Below are 18596 nucleotides of genomic sequence, written 5' to 3'. Positions count from 1 at the left end.
CTCTAGTGAATGGATAGGCTGCATTCTCAGTGATGTCGCTGGTCTCTAGTGAATGGATAGGCTGCATTCTCAGTGATGTCACTGGTCTCTAGTGACTGGATAGGCTGCATTCTCAGTGATGTCACTGGTCTCTAGTGACTGGATAGGTTGCATTCTCAGTGATGTCGCTGGTCTCTAGTGAATGGGTAGGCTGCATCCTCAGTGGTGTCACTGGTCTCTAGTGAATGGATAGGCTGCATTCTCAGTGATGTCACTGGTCTCTAGTGACTGGATAGGCTGCATTCTCAGTGATGTCACTGGTCTCTAGTGACTGGATAGGCTGCATTCTCAGTGATGTCACTGGTCTCTAATGATTGGATAGGCTGCATTCTCAGTGATGTCACCGGTCTCTAGTGAATGGACAGGCTGCATTCTCAGTGATGTCGCTGGTCTCTAGTGAATGGGTAGGCTGCATTCTCAGTGATGTCACTGGTCTCTAGTGAATGGATAGACTGCATTCTCAGTGATGTCACTGGTCTCTAGTGAATGGATAGGCTGCATTCTCAGTGATGTCACTGGTCTCTAGTGAATGGATAGGCTGCATTCTCAGTGATGTCACTGGTCTCTAGTGAATGAATAGGCTGCATTCTCAGTGATGTCACTGGTCTCTAGTGAATGGATAGGCTGCATTCTCAGTGATGTCACCGGTCTCTAGTGACTACTGGATAGGCTGCATTCTCAGTGATGTCACTGGTCTCTAGTGAATGGATAGGCTTGTGCAGGGTTTATTGTGTATTGTGTATTTGCATTATGTATACTGTTATTCCTTGGTTCTGTTAACTGCATGCTGTCCACCCATCTTTCTATCTCTATCCTCTACTAAGCTTTGTATTGTGCCTAACCTAATTCCGGGCTGGACCCAGTCTTGCTTGGTGAAATAAGCTGATTCAGTGATGTCACTTGTCTAGTGAAGGGATAGGCTGCACTCTCAGTGATGTCACTGGTCTCTAGTGACTGGATAGGCTGCATTCTCAGTGATGTCACCGGTCTCTAGTGACTACTGGATAGGCTGCATTCTCAGTGATGTCACTGGTCTCTAGTGAATGGGTAGGCTGCATTCTCAGCGATGTCGCTGGTCTCTAGTGAATGGATAGGCTGCATTCTCAGTGATGTCACTGGTCTCTAGTGAATGGATAGACTGCATTCTCAGTGATGTCACTGGTCTCTAGTGAATGGATAGGCTGCATTCTCAGTGATGTCACTGGTCTCTAGTGGATGGATAGGCTGCTTTCTCAGTGATGCCACTGGTCTCTAGTGAATGAATAGGCTGCATTCTCAGTGATGCCACTGGTCTCTAGTGAATGGATAGGATGCATTCTCAGTGATGTCACTTGTCTAGTGAAGGGATAGGCTGCATTCTCAGTGATGTCACTGGTCTCTAGTGACTGGATAGGCTGCATTCTCAGTGATGTCACTTGTCTAGTGAAGGGATAGGCTGCATTCTCAGTGATGTCACTAAGTCTCTAGTGAATGGATAGGCTGCATTCTCAGCAATGTCACTGGTCTCTAGTGAATGGATAGGCTGCATTCTTAGTGATGTCACTGGTCTCTAGTGAATGGATAGGCTGCATTCTCAGTGATGTCACTGGTCTCTGGTGAAGGGATAGGCTGCATTCTCAGTGATGTCACTGGTCTCTAGTGACTGGATAGGCTGCGTTCTCAGTGATGTCATTGGTCTCTAGTGACTGGATAGGCTGCATTCTCAGTGATGTCACTGGTCTCTAGTGACTGGATAGGCTGCATTCTCAGTGATGTCTCTGGACTTTAGTGAATGGACATGCTGCATTCTCAGTGATGTCACCGGTCTCTAGTGACTGGATAGGCTGCATTCTCAGTGATGTCACCGGTCTCTAGTGAATGGATAGGCTGCATTCTCAGTGATGTCACCGGTCTGTAGTGAATGGGTCGGCTGCATTCTCAGTGATGTCACTGGTCTCTAGTGAATGGACATGCTGCATTCTCAGTGATGTCACCTGTCTCTAGTGACTGGATAGGCTGCATTCTCAGTGATGTCGCTGGTCTCTAGTGAATGGATAGGCTGCGTTCTCAGTGATGTCACTGGTCTCTAGTGAATGGACATGCTGCATTCTCAGTGATGTCACCGGTCTCTAGTGACTGGATAGGCTGCATTCTCAGTGATGTCACTAGTCTCTAGTGAATGGGTAGGCTGCATTCTCAGTGATGTCACTGGTCTCTAGTGAATGGATAGGCTGCATTCTCAGTGATGTCGCTGGTCTCTAGTGAATGGATAGGCTGCATTCTCAGTGATGTCGCTGGTCTCTAGTGAATGGATAGGCTGCATTCTCAGTGATGTCACTGGTCTCTAGTGACTGGATAGGCTGCATTCTCAGTGATGTCACTGGTCTCTAGTGACTGGATAGGTTGCATTCTCAGTGATGTCGCTGGTCTCTAGTGAATGGGTAGGCTGCATCCTCAGTGGTGTCACTGGTCTCTAGTGAATGGATAGGCTGCATTCTCAGTGATGTCACTGGTCTCTAGTGAATGGGTAGGCTGCATTCTCAGTGATGTCACTGGCCTCTAGTGAATGGACAGGCTGCATTCTCAGTGATGTCACTGGTCTCTAGTGAATGCATAGACTGCATTCTCAGTGATGTCACTGGTCTCTAGTGAATGGATAGGCTGCATTCTCAGTGATGTCACTGGTCTTTAGTGAATTGATAGGCTGCATTCTCAGTGATGTCACTGGTCTCTAGTGAATGGGTAGGCTGCATTCTCAGTGATGTCACTGGTCTCTAGTGACTGGATAGGCTGCATTCTCAGTGATGTCACTGGTCTCTAGTGAATGGATAGGCTGCATTCTCAGTGATGTCACTGGTCTCTAGTGAATGCATAGACTGCATTCTCAGTGATGTCACTGGTCTCTAGTGAATGGGTAGGCTGCATTCTCAGTGATGTCACTGGTCTCTAGTAAATGGATAGGCTGCATTGTCAGTGATGTCACTGGACTCTAGTGACTGGACATGCTGCATTCTCAGTGATGTCACTGGTCTCTAGTAAATGGATAGGCTGCATTCTCAGTGATGTCACTGGCCTCTAGTGAATGGACAGGCTGCATTCTCAGTGATGTCACTGGTCTCTAGTGAATGCATAGACTGCATTCTCAGTGATGTCACTGGTCTCTAGTGAATGGATAGGCTGCATTCTCAGTGATGTCACTGGTCTTTAGTGAATTGATAGGCTGCATTCTCAGTGATGTCACTGGTCTCTAGTGAATGGGTAGGCTGCATTCTCAGTGATGTCACTGGTCTCTAGTGACTGGATAGGCTGCATTCTCAGTGATGTCACTGGTCTCTAGTGAATGGATAGGCTGCATTCTCAGTGATGTCACTGGTCTCTAGTGAATGGATAGGCTGCATTGTCAGTGATGTCACTGGACTCTAGTGACTGGACATGCTGCATTCTCAGTGATGTCACTGGTCTCTAGTGACTGGATAGGCTGCATTCTCAGCGATGTCACTGGTCTCTAGTGAATGGATAGGCTGCATTCTCAGCGATGTCACTGGTCTCTAGTGAATGGATAGGCTGCATTCTCAGTGATGTCACTGGTCTCTAGTGAATGGATAGGCTGCATTCTCAGCGATGTCACTGGTCTCTAGTGAATGGATAGGGTGCATTCTCAGCGATGTCACTGGTCTCTAGTGAATGGATAGGCTGCATTCTCAGCGATGTCACTGGTCTCTAGTGAATGGATAGGGTGCATTCTCAGCGATGTCACTGGTCTCTAGTGAATGGATAGGCTGCATTCTCAGTGATGTCACCGGTCTCTAGTGAATTGATCAGAAGTGAGATTAATCCTCTGAACTTAGCAGGCAGAAAGCAACACAATCCTAAAAAAACCCTTTTCCCACAGTTTCCAAAACTAAAAGAAAGTTCTGGCTTTAGGGAATCTCTGAGTTTGTAATATAAATATGCCCTTGGTCCCTGATTAATGATGTGATGAATGAAGAAAATGCAAAGCAATGCCCTGTTTATCCCGACCCCCCGCAGCTTTCTCCCGGCACACGAGGGGTTACAGCGGAGGGGGAAATATGTAAAGAAGTGAGGAGGGCGGAGCATGCCGCCAGATGTATTGCTCTGCTGCCAGATTCACCGCGGGGCTCCCCAGATCCATAAACCCCCTTCATCACCCGACACACGCGTTCCCCATTACCCAGAGAGTCAGCCTTCACCTGCCAGCCACTGCGAGAAGAACCGTCTGATTCACCGGCCCCCGGTCTGGTGTTCCCTGTCCCAGATTCACCCAGCCTGGCCTCACCTCCTGACCTCACTCCGTTCCTGGAGAGAGACGCTACAGGGGGCATACTAGGATGTCAGTGCTATATAAATACATAATAATAATATGGTAGGACATTAGACTATGACTATGGTAGGATTAGAGTGTGAGCTCCTCTGAGGACAGTCAGTGACATGACTATGTACTCTGTAATGTGCTACAGAAGATGTCAGTGCTATATAAATACATAATAATAATATGGTAGGACATTACACTATGACTATGGCAGGATTAGAGTGTGAGCTCCTCTGAGGACAGTCAGTGACATGACTATGTACTCTGTAAAGTGCTGCAGAAGATGTCAGTGTTATGTAAATGTATCATTGAGGTCCCTATTCCCATTTGGCAATCAATTGCACCAACATGTCCGATGAATCGACTGCCAAACGATTTTGGCCTACAATTGATCGGAAGTATCAGTTGGATAGGATGTAAAATTCGTCTGGGAGCATAGAGGTTGTTAGTCCTGTTTAAATCTATTGATTAGTGATATGTTGTGTGGGGTTAAGGTGCCTATTATCGGTACAAACTCTTCTTCAGATAAGATCATTCGATCAGATTGTTATTGATAAGATCGAATTGAACAGACAACGACACAGTATGTGAACAGTTCTATGTTGGTTTTGAATACAGAATTTTGTTGAACAGAATGTTGGATTTTATGACCGTTTCTGAAGAGCGAAAATGTCCTAATAATAAACTCAACAATTACTGTATTTTTTGGACTATAATACTCACCTTTTCTCTCCCAATAGTGGGGAAAAAGTCACTGTGACTTATAGTCCAAATGCAGGGAGCTCCTGACTTGTGAATGCTGCCAATAGGAACCTCTAACCCGCTGCAATGTCTGGGACACAGAGGGACAAACAGAGGACAGAGGGGACACAAAGGGGCATAGAGGAGGACACAAGGGGGACACAAAGGGGCATAGAGGAGGACACAAGGGCACAAAGGGGCATAGAGGAGGACACAGGGGGACACAAAGGGGCATAGAGGAGGACACAGGGGGACACAAAGGGGCATAGAGGAGGACACAGGGGGACACAAAGGGGCATAGAGGAGGACACAGGGGGACACAAAGGGGCATAGAGGAGGACACAAGGGCACAAAGGGGCATAGAGGAGGACACAGGGGGACACAAATGGGCATAGAGGAGGACACAGGGGGACACAAAGGGGCATAGAGGAGGACACAAGGGAAACACAAAGGGGCATAGAGGAGGACACAAGGGCACAAAGGGGCATAGAGGAGGACACAGGGGGACACAAAGGGGCATAGAGGAGGACACAGGGGGACACAAAGGGGCATAGAGGAGGACACAGGGGGACACAAAGGGGCATAGAGGAGGACACAGGGGGACACAAAGGGGCATAGAGGAGGACACAAGGGCACAAAGGGGCATAGAGAAGGACACAAAGAGGCATAGAGGAGGACTCAAGGGGGACCCAAAGGGGCATAGAGGAGGACCCAAAGGGGCATAGAGGAGGACCCAAAGGGGCATGGAGGAGGACACAAAGGGGCATAGAGGAGGACCCAAGGGGGACACAAAGGGGCATAGAGGAGGAAACAAGGGGGACACAAAGTGGTGTAGAGGAGGACCCAAGGGGGACATAAAAGGGCATAGAGGAGGACACAAGGGGGACACAAAGGGGCATAGAGGAAGAAACAAGGGGGACACAAAGGGGCATAGAGGAGGACACAAGGGGGACACAAAGGGGCATAGAGGAGGACACAAGAAGGACAGAGGTGGACACATGAGGGACACAAGGGGGAAAAAGGGGGCATACTCCACAAGATGCCCCTTCACCATGGATGCACCAGGTTTAGTATATATACATAATTTTCCCCTGGGTTTTGTCCTGTAAACCTAGGTGTGTCTTATGGTCAGGAGCGTCTTAAGGTGGCCATACACTGGTCGATTTGCCATCAGATTCGACCAACAGATAGATCCCTCTCTGATTGAATCTGATCAGAGAGGGATCGTATGGCTGCCTTTACTGCAAACAGATTGTGAACCAATTTCAGCCTGAAACCGTTCACAATCTGTGGTGGTGGTGCTGCCGCCGCTCCCCCCCCCCGCATACATTACCTGTTCCGGCCGGCGCGAGTCCCCTGGACACCGCTGCTCCGTCTCCGCGCTGGTCTGGTCTCCGACATGCTTCACTTCTTCCTGCCCGGCAGGAAGTTTAAACAGTAGAGGGCGCAGCGGTGGCAGCGGTGACAGCGGGACTCGCGCCGGCGGAGCAGGTAATGTATACCCGCTGTATTGCGGCGATAGTCGGGCATTCGAACGCCGCTATCGACGCACACCTGACCCGCCGGTGCTTGAAAAAAATCTTCCGCACGGATGGGTCGACGGGAACGATGGATTTCAGACGGAAATCCATCGTTCTGTCAGCGGTGTGCGAGGCGATTTCACAGCCGTTTCAATCACTGTGATCGAAACGGCTGTATATCGGCGAGAAAATCGTTAGGTGTTTGGGCCCCTTTATAGTCAGAAGAATATGGTAATAATTACCGTACAATTACTTACGGCCCCGCATATCTGACCGAATCATCACCTCTAAGGAAAATATTGTACCGTTAATGGCCACGTTTAGGAACTGATCACATTCTGATCAGAGAGTGATCTATCGATTTGATGCATTAGGGGGTGGGACGACATGGAGGGGGGAGGGGTTGATGGTTTTAATATGTAGTGAGAGGGATACTGAGGCTGCCATATTTATTTCCTTTTAAACAATACCAGTTGCCTGGCTGCCCTGCTGATCCTGTGTCTCTTAATACTTTTAGCCATAGCCCCTGAACAAGTATGCATCAGATCAGGTGTTACAGACATTTTTGGCAGATGTGACAAGATTAGCTGCATGCTTGTTTCTGGTGTGCTCCAGACACTACTGCAGCCAAATACACCAGCAGGACTGCCAGGCAACTGGTATTGTTTAAGGCTGCTTACACACTAAGACGTTACAGGCGCACGTTAGTACAGCCTGTAACGCTCCCCCAACGTACAGCAATGTAACACAAGTGGGCTGTTCACACTGCCCACGTTGCGTTACATGTAACGCTGTACGTTGTCCGGAAAGTGCAGCATGCTACGGCGTTACAGCGGCCTAAGCCGCGTTAGACTGTCTGCACATGCTCAGTCAGGTTGGGGGAGAACGGCCAGGCACATGGCTAATTAATATTCACTGCACTCAGTGACGTGCAGTGTTTACTTCCTGGAGCGGCCGCTCTGTGCGGCGATTGGCCGGGCGGGACCACGTGATGCCGCATGCGTCCAAGAGTGCGCATCACGGCATCACGGACGCCAGAGTGAGCTGCACAACGCGGCTCACTCTGACGTCCACATCGAAGAGCACCAGGCCTTGCGTTAGGGGCACGTTATGCGACCTTAACGTAGCACCTAACGCAACGTCTTGGTGTGCAAGTAGCCTAAAAGGAAATAAATATGGCAGCCTTCATATCCCACTCATTACAGGTGCCCTTTAAAGTGGACCTGAACTCAGATCTCCTCTCTGATCTAAAAGATACACATCATAATAACCTTTAAACAAAAAACATTTCTTTGTTACATCTGATACAAATCCTAAAATACATCTACAGTGTTTGTTTCTATTTCCTGTTTTCATGGAAGCAGACATATTGTTTACAGGCTGTGCTTTTAAATGGGCTTATCTGCTTATCTGCTATAGGCAGTCATGTGACACAGGGGAGGATCAAATTACAACTTGTGACTGGTCACAAATGAGTGGGAATCAGACGGGCTAAACTCTTTTAAGGGGTACTAAAAAAAATTGTAAAATATGTGCAAACATAGACAAATAAGAAGTACATTTTTTCCAGAGTAAAATGAGCCATAAATTACTTTTCTCCTATGTTGCTGTCACTTACAGTAGGTAGTAGAAATTTGACAGAAGCGGCAGGTTTTGGACTAGTCCATCTATTCATAGGGGATTCTCAGCAAGGCTTTTATTCTTTTTAAAGATATTTCCTAAAAAGGATTTAAACAATGATGCTGGCCAGCCTCCCTGCTCGCTACATAGTTTTTTTGGCAGTTGGACAGAGCAACTGCCATTCACTAAGTGCTTTTGAAAATAAACATATACCTGAGAATCCCCCATGAAGAGATGGACTAGTTCAAAACCTGTCGCTTCTGTCAGATTTCTACTTCTCACTGTAAGTGACAGCAACATAGGAGAAAAGTAATTTATGGCTCATTTTACTCTGGAAAAAACGTACTTCTTATCTGTATATGTTTGCACATATTTTAAATTTTAAATTTTTTTCGCCATAGTGCCCCTTTAAATGCATTTCTGTTATGTTTTCCTTCTGTCCTGTGCAAGAGTTAATGTCCACTTTAAAGGACACCCGAGGCGAAAAAAAGTAATGAAATAAACAATTGTATCTATCTTCCTTCACCTAAAAATGACTTTTTAAGATATTCCACAGTTTTATTTTATGTTTAAATCTACTTTTTAAGTTTTAACTTATTGTTTTTTGCTCAATGACACATTCATTGAAGTATGCCAGAGCTAAAATCTATCAAATCTATTGATCCTTGTTATCTCTTTCCTGCTCTCAGAAGCCATTTTCTGCTTGGAAAGTGTTTTATAGTTGGAATTTCTTATCAGTGAGGGCTACACTGCAGTCACTTCCTGTCAGGACTGAGTCAGCCACTTACATACCTGATGTTTAACTCTTTCAGGCAGAGAAAGAAAAAAAGGAACACAGCATAGTTATTTGTGTGCTTAGCACTGTACATACCCATGTCTATCTCATCATGTCACATGTCACTTCAGGTATCCTTTAAATGTTAGGGTAACATGGGCAGGTTCTGTTTCCAGGATATCAGGGGTTACGTCCCTCCAGTCTCCGGACCTGTCAGCTCTCCTGTCCTCGGCTTCCCCCTGCGCTCAGCAGCTGTGACACATGAGAGCAGCAATGGCTGCAGGATGTAAGGGGAGACGGAGCAGGGAGGTGAGCCTTCCTCTGGCTTCCCCCGGGCTCTGTTACCTGGAGTGACTCTGCGCTGCAGCATAGCGTGTGGTGAGGAGAGGCCTCCACACAGTGTGTGAACCCTGTGGAATCCTATGGATTTCTGCACAACTCTGTCATAAAATGTGATCGTCACAACAATGGACAATCACAGTCTGCTCCAGAGACCTGGCAAAGTAAAGATTTGATGCTTACCTGGGGCTTCCTTCCGCCCCATAAGCACATGTGAGTCCCCTGCTGTTCAGCCGGGTCTGCCCCGGTAACTGGCTCAGTCAGGTCCAGTCTGGGACTTCTGCGCATGTGGGGACCTCCCACGCATGCGCAAAAGACCAAGACTGACATGACTGAGCCAGTTACCGGGGCTAGCCCGGCTGAACGGCAGACCGCGGGAGGACGGGGAGGGACTCGCATGTTTTTGGGGCGGAAGGAAGCTCCGGGTAATTATCAAATCATTACTTTACCAGGTCTCTGGTACACTTTAGGCCTCTTGCACACTACCTGCGATTCTGATTTCAAATTTTAATCGATTTTCACATGCGATTCCAATTTCTTATTTTTAATCGGTACTGCATGTTGCATTTTTTCTGCGTTTTTCTTTTGATGGCATCCAGGGAAAATCAGAATCACAAATCGGAATCGCAAGTCGAAAAAGGGGTTCTGTGGTATTATAACAATCAAACAAGCTGCCACTTACCTGGGGCTTCTATCGGCCCCCCTGCAGCGGTAATGTCCCGCACCGTCCTCCTGATACTCCGTTCCCCGCCGCCGCTCCACATGTAATCACACAAGTCATTATACTGCGACTGCTCGTGTGCTCGCTCCCACGCGCGTCATCGGGAGCTTACTGTGCAGACGCAGTACAAGAAAACTTCATACTGCGCTTGCGCAGTAAGCTCCCGATGACGCCAGCGGGAGCGCGCATTATTCGTCTGTTTAGACTAATGGGTGATCGGAGGAGGACGGCGCGGGACATGACAGCTGCAGGGGGCCGATAGAAGCCCCAGGTAAGTGTCTGCTTGTTTGATTTTTATAATACCACAGAACCCCTGTTGTGACTTATGCTGGGCATACACAGCGCGATAATGCGCTGGTATCGAGCCAGCGGCTTGATGCTAGCGCATCCTCGCTCGTCCGCGTGGATCGATCCCCGCCCGTCCCCGCCGGCGCTCCTTATCAGCCGCTCGATTCCCCGCTATTGTCCGCCGACGGGGATCGAGCGGGGAATCTATGCGGCGGGTCATCGGACCTGTCGGGTATTATCAATCAAGCCATCAGCGGCTGAGGGAAGCCCCAGGTGAGTAAATCTCGTTTTTTTCATTTGACTTTAGGTTCACTTTAAAGCAAGTTTCTCTCAATCCAAGGTTTTACTGTACATTAAGGCCTCTTTCCCACCAGGACGTTGCCTTTTAGGGGACGTTATGGTCGCATAACGTGCCCCTAACGCAACGCCTGGTGGTGTTGGAGGAGGACGCCAGAGTGAGCCGCATTGTGCGGCTGTTGGTGCGCCTTTTTTGTCTCATACCTTGCGGGGACCACGTGATCGGAACACTCCGCATCACGTGGGCCGGCCAGCCAATCAGCGGCCGCTCCAGGAAGAAAACACAGCAGAAGTGATGGGAAGTCCGGCTCTTTTCAATGAATCGATTCTGAACAGTAGAGATAGGAAATCCGGCTCTTTTCAATTAATCGATTCAATGAATCAAGCTGAACTTCCCATCCCTACACTGCAGCGCAGTGAATATTAATTAGCCATGTGGCTAACAATAGCGGACTCTCCCCTCCTCTTCTCCTGCTCAAAATACAAAAAAACCCACAATACTGAGCATGTGCAAACAGTCTAACGCACAGCATGCTGCACTTTTAAATAACGTGCAGCGTTACTATGTAACGCAACGTGGGCACTGTGAACAGCCCATTGTTTTTTCATTACTGTGAGTTGGGCTGCGTTACAGGCTGCTCTAACTTGCGCCTGTATCGTCCCACTGTGAAAGCAGCCTGAGGGCTCGTTTCCACTCGAGCGAATTTGCATGCGTTTCCTGCATGCAGATTCGCTCAACCAATACAAGTGGATGGCGCTGTTTCCACTTGTCAGGAATTCTGTGAGGCTCGCTATGCAGAAAAAATCTGCACAGCAGAGCCGTCAGAATTCGCACGCCGCACACCCGCACGCGAATCGTCGGTAATGTAACTAAATAGGAAAACCGCAAGCTCTTTAGTCTTGCGGTTTTCCCGGCGTTTCCGCGTGCGATTTCGTCTAAAAACCCATGTCAATGCTTGCCGGCATTGACATGGTTAAAATCGCGTCGTTAAATCCGCGGGCGATTCCGCGTGAAAATCAGCATGGAAACGTCAACGAATCCGCAACCGTATGCGGATTCGTTGACGCGGTTTCCGCGAGCAAATCGCGCCGCTCAAGTGGAAACGTACCCTGAAAGTCTTTGTGCTGTGTGTGGGCAGCTAAGCTGTTTCATTGACTTTTGTTCTAATCCTAAATATATTTCTTACTTTTAAATGTTATTATGAAATACTCTAATGATGATAGGGAGAACCAGCGTGGTTTGAATGAAACTAAATCTTTAGCTTATGAATTCTTTGTGATATGTGTGACTAGGGGTGTGGTTGGGCATGGCTAGAGGTCTGTAAGGGGTGTGTCTGACAGTGTTGTTTGTGTTTTTTATGCAAAAATTTGGGCTATATGGTTTCAGCCTTATTTGGTCTTCCTCAGTGCAAAGCATGGATGGCTATGGCAGTGTGGTAGAACTTGAGGTTACGTTATAGAGAAGCAGAGCCAATAGGACTTATTGGGCTTATGTGTATTGGGGCTAATGAGGGGGTTGAGCGCTCCTAGTATTGCAGGTGTTCTTTCATGCGGAGCGTAGTTGGTATTTTGGTTGCCCGGCAGGTCCTGTAATGTTGCATCTCGCTCTGGCTCAGGTCCTGCAGATTCGCCCCCCTGGTCACGTACGTGAGGGCAGCTGACCGGGGATTAAGCTGCTCATCTGAGGGCGGCCTTATCACAACACAGCCCGGCTTGTGTACTCAACGTCGCCCACCGCTGGCTCGTCACAAAGCCTCGCGGAATGCCTATCTCTGGTGTCCAAACCCATACAGAACCAAGCATTGCTAAACACTGGGGAAGCACACTTGAAGGGAGAGGGATATGGAGGCTGCCATATTTATTTCCTGTTAAACAATACCAGTTGCCTGGCTGCCCTGCTGCTCTATTTGGCTGCAGTAGTGTATAAATAACACCAGGAACAGGCATGCAGCTAATCTTGTCAGATCTGACAATAATGTCAGAAACGCCTGATCTGCTGCATCCTTGTTCAGGGGCTATGGCTAAAAGTATTAAAGAGACACTGTAACATCAAAAAGATCCCCTGGGGGGTACTCACCTCGGGTGGGGGAAGCCTCCGGATCCTAATGAGGCTTCCCACGCCGTCCTCTGTCCCACGGGGGTCTCGCCGCAGCCCTCCGAACAGCCGGCGACTGTGCCGACTGTCAGTTCAATATTTACCTTTGCTGGCTCCAGCGGGGGCGCTGTGGCGACTTTCGGCACGGAAATAGACGGAAATACCCGATCTCCGTCGGGTCCGCTCTACTGCGCAGGCGCCGGAAACTTGCGCCTGCGCAGTAGAGCAGACCCGACGGAGATCGGGTATTTCCGCCTACTTCGGCGCAGACAGCCGTCAGAGCGCCTGCGCAGGAGCCAGGAAGGTAAATATTACATCATCGCTGCACGGAGGGCTACAGCGAGACCCCTGACGGATGGAGGACGGCGTGGGAAGCCTCATTAGGATCCGGAGGCTTCCCCCACCCGAGGTGAGTACCCCCCAGGGGCCGTTTTGTCGTTACAGTTCCTCTTTAAGGTGCATACACACATGCGACTATAGTCGTTTGAAACGATCGTTCCCCGATCATTTCAAACGACGATCGTTTAAAAAAAAGCAGCCAACGACCATGAAGTCTAACGACGGATGAGCTAGATCGTTAAAAATGAACGATCTAGCTTGGCAGATTTTTTCCAACGACGATCGTTTGCAAAAGTAGTACATCGTTGGAAACAGTCGTTCGTACTAGGCTTGACATGCACATTTCGCTATTTCTCCATGGAACTTTTCATTTTTATGCGCAAGTGCAATAGTTACGTGATGTAACATTCGTTCTAACGATCAGATCGTTACACACCTTTAAAAGCTAACTTTACTTAGGTTGTTCTTTCGTCAATTAAAAGTTCATTCGTCGTTCACAACGAACGATCGTTGTCGTAGGTGTGTACGTAGCTTTAGAGGCAGAGGATTAGGGTTGATCAAAGATATGCCAATTATTCTGAGTTGATGCAAATGTCTGCAGATTTTTGTGGGCAAATATATGCAGCTTGAAAAGGGACCAGTCAGTTTAAAGCTGGGCTTAAATCGATTGGTCCATTTTCAAACTGCATACATTTGCATAATTTCTGAAGCATTTGCATATCATTGACCATCCCTAAAAGGGCGGTGCAGTAGGGAAGGTCAGTTAAATGCAAATAATGCAGTCCCTGCAGCGGTATGCAAATATATGCAGCTGGAAAATGGACCAATCAAATCCCCCTGAGGTAGAGTTTTATTGGTCAATTTTCTAGCTAGTGTGCAAAATAAAATCTGTCAAATATTGCAGCCATTGTTTGCGTCTCATTACCCATCCCTACTCCTGGTCATGTGACTGAGCAGGATGTCACATGATTTAGGAGTAGAGTTGTGACCTCGCCCTGGTTTGGCAGATGCTTGGTATGTCTGTTTTACCAGGACAGGGGCTTATTCTCATGGCAGGAGGGGACCTGTACAGCAGCCACAGATTTTATCAGATACACAGATATATTGTACATTTAGGGCTTATAATGTATGTAACAAGATATGCTCAGACATGAACAGTTAGCAGCGCAAGCGCCTAAGTCCTAGCATGCAATTTGCTTCTTCTAAGTTGCCCCTATGTCACGGAGTACATTTGAAATCGGCGCCGGTAGACTTGGGCGCAGGATACAGCCGGCATATGGCAGATCCTGCTTCTGCACAAGTCCAGGCTATGTTAAAGAGGAACTGTAACGACAAAACGGCCCCTGGGGGGTACTCACCTCGGGTGGGTGAGGCTTCTCACGCCGTCCTCCATCCGTCAGGGGTCTCGCTGCAGCCCTCCGTGCAGCGATGATGTAATATTTACCTTCCTGGCTCCTGCGCAGGCGCTCTGACGGCTGTCGGCTCCGAAGTAGGCGGAAATACCCGATCGCCGTCGGGTCTGCTCTACTGCGCAGGCTCAAGTTTCCGGCGCCTGCGCAGTAGAGCGGACCCGACGGAGATCGGGTATTTCCGTCTATTTCCGTGTCGAAAGCCGCCACAGCGCCCCCGCTGGAGCCAGCAAAGGTAAATATTGAAGCTACAGTCGGCTCTGTCGCCGGCTGTTCGGAGGGCTGCAGCGAGACCCCCGTGGGACAGAGGACGGCGTGGGAAGCCTCATTAGGATCCGGAGGCTTCCCCCACCCGAGGGGAGTACCCCCCAGGGGAGGTTTTTGTTGTTACAGAGTCTCTTTAATTACTATTAGGGCTCGTTTCCACTATTGCGGTGCAGAATCGCCTGGATTCCACCGCTGTTGAAATTCCATGAATTAGCATGCGGATGCGAATTTTTGCGCGTTTTTTGCCGCGAATTCGCATGCGAATTCGCATAGGTGAGGGTATATGCGAAATTAACCATGTCACTGCCTGTTTGAATTACATTGGTACCTATGCGAATTCGCATGCGAATTCGCATGAAAATTCGCATACCATAGCCGCATGCGAATTTCCTATTAAATACATTAGCGGCGATTCGCATGCATTCCACTCGCAGGCGAATTCGTTGGCTCTTTTGTGCGTTTTTTTACCGCTGAAAAAAACGCACCTCAACAACGCTACAGTGGAAACAGGCCCATCCACTTGCATTACATGTGCGAATCTGCATGCGTTGGACGCATGCAGATTCGCGATAGTGGAAACGAGCCCTTAGCCCTCCAGGCCGCCATGGATAGTGGGGGAATGATATAATTCGGCTTGCAGCGATTGCTGGAGGCCGAATTATTGTGTTTTAAAAGCAACTTCAGCTCCGTCTTCTGACAGCACCAAAGTTACTCACTGAGCGCTGCAATAGACTGATAGTCTATGGCGGCGCCAGCTGCGCCCAAATCTAGCAGCGCTGAAAAGCACTGCTCCGATGTCACGAACCTAATGATTGTCAGCAGGTGAAGCAGAATGCAGAGTTAGGCCTCGTTCACATCTGCTGCGCTGAAAAACATGTTAAAGCGCGTGGTAAAAAACGCATGCGCTTGTGCGCGCTTTAGTGCGCGTTTCTATGCGTTGGGCTGCGCTTCTTTAAAGCACGTTTTGCTTACTGTAGCAGCAGCAGTTGTCAATAAAACTTTGTTTTTGTATGTAAATGTATTTTTTTTCTCCAAATAGGGGTAAAAAACGCATGCGCTTCTATGCGCTTGTACGCGCTTCTATGCGCTAAAAAAGCGCACCCATTCACTTGCATTGATGTGCGCTTTACAGCTCAGCGCACAGAAATGCATGCAACCCTACGTTTCTGTAACGCTGTTCAGCGCAGCGCATAGATGTGAACCAGCTACATGGAAAAATTAATACCTTGCTGATCGCACAGGGCAGTGCGCTGTAAAAAGCGCACAGAAACGGCCCTGATGTGAACGAGGCCTTATGGACTGCCTGGAGACACCTGCTGGTGGCCAGTGGAACTGCAGGTAGCATAGTTCTGAAATACAGTGCCAGGAGCCAGCAGGTAAATCATGGAACTGTCTCATTAGTGATGTTATCAGTAGATCATATTGTTCTTGTGTTACCCAGCAGGGAGAAGAGGAGTCCAGAGAGCAGAAGAATAAGGAGGTGAAGCAGGATGTTGTGGGGTCCGTAAAGAAAGTGGGACGTCCAGGGAGGAAGCGGAAGACAGAAATGGTGAGTATTGTCAGGATGACTGCCTCTTCAGTTCTTCTCCACTCTTTTATGTGATAGATAAAACTTTACACATTAGTGGTATTCTTGTTTTCTCTGGAGCTCCACCTGGTGGTGTGTCTGGCACATGCAGTAAACAGAAAAGTGTCTTGCTTTACTGCTGCAGTGTTACAATTGCAGCAATACAGACATTAGATCTCCCGAGCTGGTGATGGGTGAGAGGGATATGGAGGCTGCCATATTTATTTCCTTCTAAACAATACCAGTTGCCTGGCAGCCCTGCTGATCTATTTGGCTGCAGTAGTGTCTGAATAACACCAGAAACAAGCATGCAGCTAATCTTGTCAGATCTGAAAATAATGTCAAACACCTGATCTGCTGCATGCTTGTTCAGGGGCTATGGCTGACGGTATTAGAGGCAGAGGATCAGCAGGACTGCCAGGCAACTGGTATTGCTTAAAAGGAAATAACTATGGTAGACTCCATATCACTCTCACGACAGGTGCCCTTAAGGCCTTTGTATTGTATTTTTGCTGCACAGCACTGAGACAAGAACCTGTTGTAGTTTGTTAACAAACCAAGGAGGTGTTGCCCTAAAATGAACAATATGTGCATTTTTGCTGTTTCCTATTTTCCTGATTATGAAAAAAATAAAACTTGAAAATAAAATCCCTTGCCTGTGATTTGTACACATAGCAGAGGCAGGCATATGTAGCTGTACAGCTGAAAGGGGGACATTGGCTAAGGGCTCGTTTCCACTATTGCGGTGCAGAATCGCCTGGATTCCACCGCTGTTGAAATTCCATGAAATAGCATGCGGATGCGAATTTTTGCGCGTTTTTTGCCGCGAATTCGCATGCGAATTCGCATAGGTGAGAGTATATGCGAATTTAACCATGTCACTGCCTGTTTGAATTACATTGGTACCTATGCGAATTCGCATGCGAATTCGCATGAAAATTCGCATACCATAGCCGCATGCGAATTTCCTATTAAATACATTAGCTGCGATTCGCATGCATTCCACTCGCAGGCGAATTCGTTGGCACTTTTGTGCGTTTTTTTACCGCTGAAAAAAACGCATCTCAACAACGCTACAGTGGAAACAGGCCCATCCACTTGCATTACATGTGCGAATCCGCATGCGTTGGACGCATGCGGATTCGCGATAGTGGAAACGAGCCCTAAATTGCAGAATGTCTAGACATGAGTATCCTGTCCGTTGGCATATGAGATATTTCACACGTTTCAGCTATTTATTTACCCATCTGCTTGTAAAGACGATTTATACAGTATGTGGGCTTGCGTGTAACAGCTATGGGAGATTTCCACTCATAAAGACTATTCCACCCATACAGTTTCATGTGCATATCGGGGCAATTTTAGGAGATGTTTTTCACTGTCCAGTCTGTCTTAAGGTGGCCACACACCATACATTTTTTTATAATGTATTTTCAATTCAAGTATCACAATCATTTTTTTCTGATTGATTGTAACATTTGAAAAATCTGACCGATGTACTACACACACGTGTTAAATGTTTCCCCAATTATGGAAACAAATGATTAAAAACTCTCATTGAAGTATGCCAGAGCTAAAATCTATTGCCCCTTTTTATTTCTTTTCTGTTCTCAGAAGCCGTTTTCTGCCAGGAAAGTGTTTTATGGCTGCAATTCCTTATTAGTGAGGGTTACACTATAATCTGACCTGGACAGAAACTGTCACCTGATTTTTTTTTTACTCTTTCAGGCAGAGAAAGTAAAAAAGTAACATAGCCAATTTATTTGTGTGCTTGGCATTGTACATACACATGTCTAGCTCACATGTCACCTTTGGTATCCTTTAAATATATTAACCTCCTTGGCGGTAATCCCGAGCTGAGCTCGGGGTATGCCGCCGGAGGTCGCCGCTCAGGCCCTGCTGGGCCGATTTTCGTTTTGAAAAAAGCAGCACACGCAGCCGGCACTTTGCCAGCCGCGTGTGCTGCCCGATCGCCGCCGCTCCGCGGCGATCCGCCACGTGCAGCGGCGAAAGAGGGTCCCCCCAGCCGCCCGAGCCCAGCGCAGCCGGAACAAACAGTTCCGGCCGGCGCTAGGGGCTGGATCGGGCGGCTCTGACGTCAGGACGTCGACTGACATCCATGACGTCACTCCGCTCGTCGCCATGGCGACGAGGAAAGCGAAACAAGATAGGCCGCTCATTGCGGCCTATCTTGTTACTTTCGATTGCCGGAGGCGATCGAAAGTACGCTTCCGGAGCGCCCTCTAGTGGGCTTTCATGCAGCCAACTTT

The 18596-nt window shown here is 48.1% G+C and overlaps 1 protein-coding gene across 4 annotated transcripts in view; it reads left to right on the top strand.

The window, feature by feature from the left end:
* The window catches only part of LOC137571141 (DNA (cytosine-5)-methyltransferase 3A), a 558436-nt gene that overhangs the window by 45538 nt on the left and 494302 nt on the right, over positions 1-18596 (top strand). For 3 of the 4 annotated variants that reach the window (XM_068279889.1, XM_068279888.1, XM_068279886.1), the window contains exon 3: positions 16201-16308. In XM_068279889.1, coding sequence (XP_068135990.1) covers positions 16201-16308 — 108 coding nt within the window. The remainder of the gene's footprint in view (positions 1-16200; positions 16309-18596) is intronic. The other variant, XM_068279887.1, reaches the window with a different exon arrangement.

Source organism: Hyperolius riggenbachi, chromosome 4 (genome assembly GCF_040937935.1).
Source record: "Hyperolius riggenbachi isolate aHypRig1 chromosome 4, aHypRig1.pri, whole genome shotgun sequence".
NCBI lineage: Eukaryota > Metazoa > Chordata > Amphibia > Anura > Hyperoliidae > Hyperolius > Hyperolius riggenbachi.
Note: the sequence above shows the minus strand (reverse complement) of the source record. Positions and strands in the feature narration are given on the sequence as shown.